Consider the following 10,073-nt stretch of genomic DNA (forward strand, 5'->3'; position numbering starts at 1 on the left):
AGTTAGCGACGGCCCCCAGTACACGTTCCACATGTTAAGGCATCATGGTTAGACAGTGGCTGACAGTGATGGAGACCTGGCCAGGGAGTGGTGGGGCTAGAGGAGAGATAGCCCAGCCCTTCCATGCTGAGCAACGTAGCTCAGCTGGAGCAGGGGCTAAGCAACCCAGACAGTGTTCCATTCCATTCTAGAAGCCAGGGCCTGAGGAAGGGAAGGCAGAGGGAACCTGGAGGGACACAGCAGACTGGAGGCCTGGGTCGGAACCCCTCCCCCACTGCACAGCAGAAGCAGCAATGTGACACTGGAGACCACAGGGGCCTGCGGGCAGAAGGCGGAGGAGGGGCAGACAGAAGAGCTGCCTGCCTGAGTGGACCAGGGAGGAAGGGTGAGGGAGGGTCCTGTGAGCACTTTGGTTTGGGGTGGGTAGGGGTTGGGGGGGCATGTCGGTCCTTCTGCCTGTCCGTCGCCCTGCCCGCTGCCCAGCTGGAGCTCAGTCCTTCCACTCCTTCTTGATAGTGAGGTTCCACTCCCAGGACAGGTGGTCGGTCTTGTCGTCGTCTGTGAAGCGGGACTTGATGTTGTAACTGCCTCGAGCAAGCATGCCTTTGGGGGCCTCCTCCATGGGCGTCAGGAATTCGTACTCCTCAGCCCTGGGCCCATAGCTCCCGACCATATAGTCAGTCTTGTCAACTGTAGAACAGGAAAGGCGTGGTCACCGGTGACAGAAGATGCGCCGCCCACAGGCTCCCCATGCTCTAGGCTCCCCACTCACTTTTTACCCCTTTCCTGTAGGTGTGCAGGCGTGGTCACTGATGACAGAAGACCCTCCACCCACAGGCTCCCCACGCTCTAGGCTCCCCACTCACTTTTTACCCCTTTCCTGTAGGTGTGCTGGATGTACTTCATGCCTGACACGATCTCTCTGTTCACCTGTGAGGACACAGCAGCAGGGTCAGCTGGCTCCCAGCTCAATCCTCCGCCCCTTTTCAGGCCTCTGGAAGCCAAAGCCCCCACCTTACCCGGAAAGAGATTTTTATTCGGTACTCCACACCTTCCTTCAACACAAACGACTGCTTCTTGAAGCTCTCCAGATCACCTGTATTGGGGAGGAGGCTCAGCTGACTGCTCCAAGACTTTCCCTGCTGCCCCACTCACTCCCCGCCTCAATCCCCCCAGGCCCTTCTGTGACACAAAGCGAGGCCCTGGAGAGCTGTACTTCCCACCTGCTCCACCAGAGGGCGCCGCGCTGCAGAAAATTATTTTTAGGGGTAGCGGAACTATGCCAGCTGGCCCCACCCAGGGACTCCAAAACCCACTCACCTGTCAGGTCCAGCTCCAGAGGGCCTGGGGAGGTGCTGCACACCAAGGTCAGGCGGGTCACAATGACGTTGGGGACACTGGGGTCTGGAGAGTGAGAGTTAAAGAGTCAGAGCTCCATCCCTTACAATGTTTTCCCCCCTCCCTGGAGGAGTGGGCTGGAAGGGGGTGGTGACAGGGTCCAACCCACCCACCTGCAGAGACAGCCACTCGGCCCAGCAGGGCCTCCTTGTACTTTCGAAGGCTCTCGTCATCCTTGTCCAGTTCCTGGATCTCCTGGATGCTCTTCTGGGCCGGGGGCTTGTAGTTGACAGAGTGCTCGTCTTCCTCGTTCTCTGCCGCTATCTGAGCAAGCTGCTCAGCAGTGGGTTCCTGTTCCGCCATGCTCACCTCTTGCTGGGACACCTGTGGGTGGGGCATGCGCAGGACTGTGAGAGCCTGGAGACATTTCACCTCAGAGACCTGACACCTTCAGGGAACTTTAAGAGAAGGCAGGAGGCTACTGCCAAACCCAGAGGCCCGGTCCAGAGGGATACACCCCAAGCAACAAGGCGGGACAGCAGCTTGTTCCTCCCTCTCCATAAAGCCTCTGGACCAAACTCAACTGGCAGATTCAACGGTAACTAACTCCTGGGGTCCTGCTGCTGCTCCTAGCTGCCCAGGCTCCAGTCCCAATACAGGCATAGTGGGTTGGGTCATGGAGTAAGTTCCTCTAAAGGGGGACGGACGCTCTGTGTCTTAGCCACGTGCAGCACAAGGGTCTGTCCGTTCGTTCCTGCCAATGGAATACTGTCCTAAACTCAACTACGAGGCTACAGCTTAATTCCCAAGAGCCCAGCGGGGATCCTAAACATGCAAGCCCATCTTCGATTGTGAGGGTCGGATTGCAACTTGGGAGCTGGTGCACTGCTTGCAAATCAATCTCAGGAACCTGTTTCCGGGCCCTAACCCTAAGGCTGCAGTGGCGGTGCAGAACCAACCGGGACGGAAGCGCCTAGGTCCTTTCAGTTCCGCAGATACCCAAATGTCTCCCAGAAACCCGCTCGTTCGGATCCCAGGACGCGATGCACGGTGGGACAGCCCGGCCGCGGGGTGGTACGCCCCCCCCCCCCCGCCCCCAGAAAGCGCCGTTCGCCACCGGGAGGCTCCAGGCGGCCCCGCCCGACGCCGCCAAGCGTGGCCGCAGGCGACAGCATCCAGGGCGCGGCCCGCACTTCCGCAGGGCCCGCAGTCCGGGCGGGGCGGGGCCGCGCCACCCACCCGAGCTCCGCGCAGGGCCCCGCGCCCGCCCGCGCGGACGACGGATGGGGCGCCCCTGGCCCCGGGAGCGCAGGCCCGGGCAGCGGCCGCCCCTCGGGCTGGGCCGCCGCGGCGCCCCGGGCCCGCCCCGCCCGCCAGCCCGCCAGCGAGACCGCGCCCCGCCCGCCCGGGTCGCCGCACAAAGCCGGCCCGCTCCCTTCGCGCGCCGCCCCGCGCCGCGCGCCCACTCACCGGAGGCTCGACCGCCGCTCTCGCGCTCCCTCCCGCACCAAATGACGAACGTCGTCCGCCGCCCGCCGCTCGGACGGCCACTTCCGGGGTCACAAGACTTCCGCTCTGGCGGGCGGGGTCGCCCCTGCGCATGCGCCGGCAGGGGGCGCGGCCGCCATTTTGCTGCGGGCCTCGTGGGCGCGTCCCGCGTGGGCTGGAGGCGACACGCCTTGCCCGGAGTGTCGGGTCCCTGTGTTTGCGAGGCGAGGGCCTTCTCTTTCACAGCGGCACCGCGCGGCCACTCTGGCTCCCGGGGCTGCCGGGCCTGGGCCTCGTCCCATTGTCCCTGGAATCCAGGGCAGCGCCTTCGCGTGTTGCTTTGGGGTCCATGTGCCCTCCGGAATCCCAGGCCTTTTTATTTATTTATTTTCTTTTCCCGAGACAGGGTTTCTCTGTGTAGCCTTGCCTGGCGTGGACTCCCTCTGTAGACCAGGCTGGCCTTGAACTCACGGAGATCCTCCTGCCTCTGCCTTCCGAGTGCTGGGATCACAGGCGTGCGCCCCCTTGCCAGGGCCTCCTTGGTGGAGCGCATGGCCGGGGGACTTCCTGTAGGGCGTCCAGCAGCTCCATTTCCTCCTTTGATTCAGTTCCTGCTACTCAGGGAGGGCACCTGCAGTGGCTTCTCCCAAGTACAGCCTCAGACTGAGAGGAGGCAGGGATTTCTTTCCCCCTCCCGAGACAAGGTTTCTCTGTGTAGCCTTGACTGTCCTGGACACCCTTTGTAGACCAGGCTGGCCTCGAACGCAGTGATCCTCCTGCCTCTGCCTCCGGAGTGCTGGGATTAAAGGCGTGAGCCACCACGCTTTAGATTCATTTTTATTTTATGTATATAAATGTGTTGCCTACAAGCATGTCTCTGCATTACGTGTGTGCACTATTCACAAAGGTCAGAAGAGGGCACTGGATTCCTCTGGACTTGTAGTGAGGATTGTGAGTGACCATGTGGGGACTAGAATCATTCCTGAGGCCTCTGAAAGAGAAGCCAGAGCTCTGAACTGCTGAGCCATCTCTTCAGCCTGCCCGACACGACACCCGAAGTTTTTCATAGGGTATAGCTACAGTGATTGACTCCTGGAAAAAAATAAATGTTCAAAGGCCACTCAGTGTTTTCCCTGATTGTATTGTGAATTCTTTTAGTTTCCATCAGATTTTGTAAAATTTGTGTGCTTAAAAATACTGAGCCTGGGCTGGAGAGATGGCTCAGCGGTTAAGAGCACTGGCTGCACTTCCAGGGGTCCTGAGTTCAACTCCCAGTAACCACATGGTGGCTCACAACCATCTATAATGAGATCTGGTGCCCTCTTCTGGCGGGCAGGCACAGATGCAGGCAGAATATTGTATGCATAATAAATAATCTTTAAAAAAAAAAAAAAATTGAGCCTGGGATCTTTGTGACTTCGAGGCCAGCCTGGTCTACAAAGAGAGTCCAAGACAGCCAAGGCTACACAGAGAGACCCTGTCTTGAAAAACAACAACAACAAAAACAACAACAAAGAAAACCCTGAGCCTGTGGCAGAGGCACCTACCTTTGCTCCCAGCACTGGAGAGGCAGAGGTAGGCAGGTGTTTCTCTGTGAGTTTGAGGCCAGCTGGGTCTACAGAGCATGTTCCAGGACAGGCAGGGCCACACACAGAAACCTTGTCTCTAGAAACCTATATATATCTATATATGGACGCTGGAGAGATGGCTCAGCCGTCAAAATCACTTGCTGCTCTTGCAGAAAACCTGGGTTCAGTTCCTTGTCCCCACAAGGCTGCTCACAACCATTGGTAACTCCTTTTCAAGCCTAATGCCCTCTTCCGGCCATGGAGGGCCCTGTATTCACATGGTACACTTCACACAGGCAGAACATACACAAAAAACATAAAGTCTATAGCTGAGCACTCCAGGGTCAGGGGGCAAATGGATCTCTTGAGTTCGAGGCCAGCCTGGTCTCCATAGTGAGTCTGGGACAGGCAGTGCTGCACAGACATAGCCTTTCCCAAAGAACAAAACAATTTTTAAAAAATTCTTCGAAAAATAAAACTGAGCTGGGTGTGATGGCGCACGCCTTTAATCCCATCCCAGCACTTGGGAGGCAGAGGCAGGCAGATCGCTGTGAGTTCGAGGCTAGCTTGGTCTACAAAGCGAGACCAGGACAGTCAAGGCTACACAGGGAAACCTTGTCTCAAAAAACAATCAAAAAAACAAAAACAAAAACAAACCAAGTGAAATTGTGTACACTGCAATTGCTCTGAAGGTTGCCCTTCTTAAGCCTATTGGGTGGCTGTGACCAAACACCATAGACAGTGGCCTGCAGACACCAATTAGCATAGGTCTGGGTGTTGAGGGTTCTAGATCAAGGTGTTTTGTCAATTGTTACTCCTAGACAATGAACTAACCACCTGAGAGTCGGCATTCCCACCTGTAAAGGTCTGGGGGACACAGACCACAGCTCGCTTTTTTAAAAAAAAGATATATTTATTATGTATACAGTGCTCTGCCTGCATGTACACCTGCAGCCAGAAGAGGGCATCAGATCACATTCTAGAAGGTTGTGAGCCACCATGTGGTTGCTGGGAATTGAACTCTGGACCTCAGGAAGAGCAGTCAGTGCCCTTAACTGCTGAGCCATCTCTCCAGTCCCACAGTTTGCTTCTTAAAACATTCTGTGAAGCCGGGCATGGTGGCACATGCCTTTAATTCCAGTACTTGGGAGGCAAAGACAGGCAGGTCACTGTGAGTTTGAGGCCAGCCTGGTATACAAAGTGAGTCCAGGGCAGCCAAAGCTACACAGAGAGACCCTGTCTCAAAAAAACAAAACAAAACAAAACAAAACAAAACAAAACAAAAACCCAAAACAAAACCAAAAAAACCCCCCAAAACCAAAAACCATTCTGTAGAAGGACTGGGGTCTTTTCTTGACATACCCCATGGTCAGGACAATGACGGAGCTGTGAACACTTTCCTACTGTGGTGTGATCAGATGCTTTTGAATGTGGCATGGTGCTCCCTTTGGATTTTTTTCCCCCAGAGGCAGGGTTTCTCTGTGACAATGGTGGCTGTCCTGGAGCTCAGCTCTCTAGACCAGGCTGGCCTCAAAGTCAGAGTTCTCCTTGTTTCTGCCTCCCTGCATGCTGGGATTACAGGTGTGTGTCATCGTGCACGTGTGTATTTCTACATGTGGGTATGTAGGTGTGTACGTGCACAGTGACCATGGGGCCAAGAGGAGGTGGACTTTTAGGCAGGTGTTGAACTACCTGATGTGGGTGGGCCCTGAAATTGATCTCTTTTTTGTTTGTTAAAGGTGTGAACCAGCAAGCTTGCCTCTAGTAGAAAGTTTTTAGTTGTTTTTTTTCTTTTTTGGTTTTTCTTTTTTTGTTTTGTTTTTCGAGACAGGGTTTCTCTATGTAGCCTTGGCCATCCTGGGCTCACTTTGTAGACCAGGCTGGCCTCGAACTCACAGCCATCCGCCTGCCTCTGCCTCCCGAGTGCTGAGATTAAAGGCGTGTGCCACCAGGCCCTGCTTGTTGTTTTTTTCAAGACAGAGTTTCTCTGTGTAGCCTTGGCTGTCCTGGGACCCTGCCTCCCAGAGTCTCCAGCTCCTAGTATTAACTGTGTTGTGTCCGTGTGTGTATGAACACCCATACACTGATAAAACCCAGGGCCCCACTAACAAAAACATTTCACTTGATTCAAATAAAAATGCAGCTGAGCAGTGGAGCACGGTTGCACACGCCTTTAAGTCTAGCACATGGAGACAAAGAGGGATGAGGAGGAACAGGAGGTCAATGTCTTCATCTACACAGAAAACTGGAGGCCACTCTGGGCCACAATAGCACATTATCTCAAAAACATCAAAATAAAGTTTATCATGGAAATAAAAATTAGTATTTCCAACTTGGGGCTAGCAGAACGTCTCCCTCAAAGATGAGGGTGACAGGGGACTTTCTGCCATCCAGAGGGGACGGCCTGAGAATATACCATGGATATTTCACAAGTGAGTCTGTGAAGTCGGCACCAGGTTACTGTGTAATTCAAATGCTGATTTTGGTGTCCCCCATATCTAGTTGCAAGCCTTGCTATGTTGTGTAAACACTGCTCCCCAATTGTCACCTGATATGCCAATAAAGCAGCTTACAGCCAATCGCTGAACAGAGGGGAGAATAGGCTGGACATCCTGCCAGCCGGGGAGGAGCTAGAGGAGGAAGTAGGGTGTTCAACCATGGGCGGAAGTCTGGGAGAGATCAGGAGAGAGAAGGAACAGGGTAAACTACAAAGAGCAAGGATCCCAGGGATTTATGCAAAGAGGAAACCAGATTAGTTTAGAGGGGTTAAGAGCACTGTCTGCTCTTCCAAAGGTCCTGAGTTCGATTCCCAGCAAACACATGGTGGCTCACAACCATTTATAACGTGATCTAATGCCCTCTTCTGGCCTGCAGGCAGAGCACTGTATACATAATAAATAAATAAAATATATCTTAAAAAAAAATAGAGTAATAGCTACACAGAGAAACCCTGTCTTGGCAAAAGAGAGAGAGAGAGAGAGACAGAGAGTAATAGCTGCTCAGTGATTGTGTTGTGAAGCTTATTAAACAAATATAATAGTCTCAATTTTTTTGTGTGTTTTTCAAGACAGGGTTTCTCTGTGTAGCCTTGACTGTTATGGACTCACTTTGTAGACCAAGCTAGCCTGGAACTCACAGAGATCCGCCTGCCTCTGCCTCTTGAGTGCTGGGATTAAAGGTGTGCGCCTCCACACCCGGGTTACAAACACAACTTTATAAAGATAACTTTAAGGTGCCCCTCAGTATGCAAAGAAATCTGAATATTTGAATGAAGGAGATAGGAACTGTATGGATACCAAACTCAACAAAGATGCAAGGGTCAAAGAAATAAGTAAAGTTCCATGGTGCTATCAGTGTCCATAAGGAAAGCTCCATGGTGCTATCAGTGTCCATAAGGAAAGCTCCATGGTGCTATCAGTGTCCATAAGGAAAGCTCCATGGTGCTATCAGTGTCCATAAGGAAAGCTCCATGGTGTTATCAGTGTCCATAAGGAAAGCTCCATGGTGTTATCAGTGTCCATAAGGAACGTTCCATGGTGCTATCAGTGTCCATAAGGAAAGCTCCATGGTGCTATCAGTGTCCATAAGGAAAGCTCCATGGTGCTATCAGTGTCCATAAGGAAAGCTCCATGGTGCTATCAGTGTCCATAAGGAAAGCTCCATGGTGTTATCAGTGTCCATAAGGAAAGCTCCATGGTGTTATCAGTGTCCATAAGGAACGTTCCATGGTGTTATCAGTGTCCATAAGGAAAGCTCCATGGTGCTATCAGTGTCCATAAGGAAAGCTCCATGGTGTTATCAGTGTCCATAAGGAACATTCCATGGTGCTATCAGTGTCCAGGAGGCTAAATGAGGAGGAGAGGGCAGTGAGCAAGCCCTGTGCTGATAATCTGGTTTGTTTTGTTTTTTTTCTTTTTGGTTTTGAGAGACAGGGTCTGTGTTAGCTTTGTCTGTCTTGGTCTCGCTTAGACCAAACTGGCCTTGAACTCACAGCAATCTGCCTGCCTTTGCCTCCTGAGTGCTGGGACTAAAGGTGTGCGCCACCAAGCCCGGCTACTCTGGTATCTTGTATCCTCATTAACAAGTTTGGGAAAAAAAAAACAAAACCCTACAATCAATGTGGATGGGAACTAATGGCTCAAACTGCCAAGAAATAGATAAAAATAAGATTTATTTCCTAGTAAAATTGATAATTTTTACATTAATGATGGAGCTGGGAAACTGGCTCAGCTGGTAAGGACACTTGCTGGTTTTCCTGAGTACCCAGGTTCAGTTCTCAGCACCCACATGGCAGGCAGCTCACAACCATCTCTAAATCCTGTTGCAGGGGACCCTACATTCTTTTGGTTTCCATGGGCACTACACGTGCATTACTCTATGCAGGCAAAACACCCACACATACGATAAAAACAAGGAAATCTTGAGTTTGGATCCCTAGTGGCCAGGCCCACGTAACCCCACTGCTTGCCTGGCGTGGGGGTACAGCAGGAGCAGTGGGGCTCACTGGCTGGCAGCCTAGCTCCAGCTCGCAGGAGTGCAAGGCAGAGTACGACACCCCACATCTTTCCGCATGCATGCATATGGGCACACACAGACACACAAAATAAAATTTTAAATAATCTTTAATATCTGCTATTTTCCAACAAATGGCTGTCTAGTTGGCACCAGATCCATAACAGTAAATGTAAACAAATCATATAAATTACAAATTTATAAAAATGATATAACCACATAATTCCTAAACAACTAACAATGCTAAACTATGGCAGAGAAAAATTGCCAATGATTTATGACTTGCAAAGCAGACATGGGTGAGCTCTAGCAAGAGGGCCCCAGGGCAGGGCAGGGCAAAGCCCAGCATGTGGCTGGTCATCATCCTACGGGACATCCTTAGAGAGGTACAAATTTGTCCATTTCTTTCTCTCTCTTTTTTTTTTTTTTTTTTTGAGACAGGGTTTTAGTATTTAGCCCCGGCTGGCCTTTAACTTTTTATTTTATTTTTTGGGTTTTCAAGACAGAGCTTCTCTGTGTGGCCTTGACTGTCCTTGACTCGCATTGTAGACCAGGCTGGCCTCGGAACTCATAGCAATCCACCTGCCTCTGCCTCCCCAGTGCTGGGAGTAACGATGTCTGCCTCCATGCCCCGCAAGTACAAGAGTTGTACAGAGGTCTTTGGCCATTTATTAGGCCTGAGTTTGACTGTTTCTTCAGATTCTTTGGATCTGTTTACTTGTTTTACCTAACTGTTTGTGTTCTGGTGCTGCTGTTATGTTAAAATTGCCAAGACGAGCTCAGGGCTGACAGAGACTACTAAAGCAAACGAACCAAATTGTATAAAGAACAAAGCTAGACAGAGAGACCCTTTATTTTGCTTTTTAGAGGGTAGCCTAGGCTAGCTTTGCATCATGGATCCTTTTGCCTTAGTGTTCTGACTGCAAAGATTATATATAATCCTTTACTGCCAAGACCAGCTGAAATGGCTCTTGATCCAGGCATCATGGATCCCAGGCTCACCTCAAATGCCATATGTAGCAAAAGATGACCTTGAATTTGTGATTTTCCTGCCTGTACAGGACCTAGTATATGAGGCGCTGAAGATGAAACCTCGGGCTCTGTACATGCTAGCTCTAACAGGGCTATACACGGCTCCAGCACTTTATTCCCCAACTTTTTTGTTTT

The 10,073-nt window shown here is 51.6% G+C and overlaps 1 protein-coding gene across 2 annotated transcripts; it reads right to left on the minus strand.

The window, feature by feature from the left end:
- Positions 1-243: 243 nt before the first annotated feature.
- Positions 244-2,946, minus strand: Arhgdia (Rho GDP dissociation inhibitor alpha). Of its 2 annotated transcripts, none has more exons than XM_051159216.1 (6): positions 2,809-2,946; positions 1,512-1,722; positions 1,321-1,404; positions 1,020-1,096; positions 867-930; positions 244-690 (listed from the first exon to the last, which is right to left on the minus strand). In XM_051159216.1, the coding sequence occupies exons 1-6, from the start codon at positions 2,938-2,940 to the stop codon at positions 491-493; spliced, it is 768 nt and encodes a 255-aa protein (XP_051015173.1). In that variant the 5' UTR covers positions 2,941-2,946; the 3' UTR covers positions 244-490. The 2 variants fall into 2 exon arrangements, with proteins under 2 accessions (XP_051015173.1, XP_051015174.1); XM_051159217.1 differs by lacking the exon at positions 2,809-2,946 and adding an exon at positions 2,298-2,460.
- Between the last annotated feature and the right edge of the window lie 7,127 nt (positions 2,947-10,073).

This window comes from Acomys russatus, chromosome 16 (assembly GCF_903995435.1).
Source record: "Acomys russatus chromosome 16, mAcoRus1.1, whole genome shotgun sequence".
Classification (NCBI taxonomy): Eukaryota; Metazoa; Chordata; class Mammalia; order Rodentia; family Muridae; genus Acomys; species Acomys russatus.

Coding starts and splice junctions, on each gene's coding strand:
- Arhgdia (XM_051159216.1), bottom strand. CDS start 2,940: ATGCGCAGGGGCGACCCCGCCCGCCAGAGCGGAAGTCTTGTGACCCCG. Junction 1,723..2,808: donor GAGCGGCGGTCGAGCCTCCG/GTGAGTGGGCGC, acceptor CCCCACCCACAG/GTGTCCCAGCAAGAGGTGAG. Junction 691..866: donor CTACAGGAAAGGGGTAAAAA/GTGAGTGGGGAG, acceptor CCTGTTCTACAG/TTGACAAGACTGACTATATG.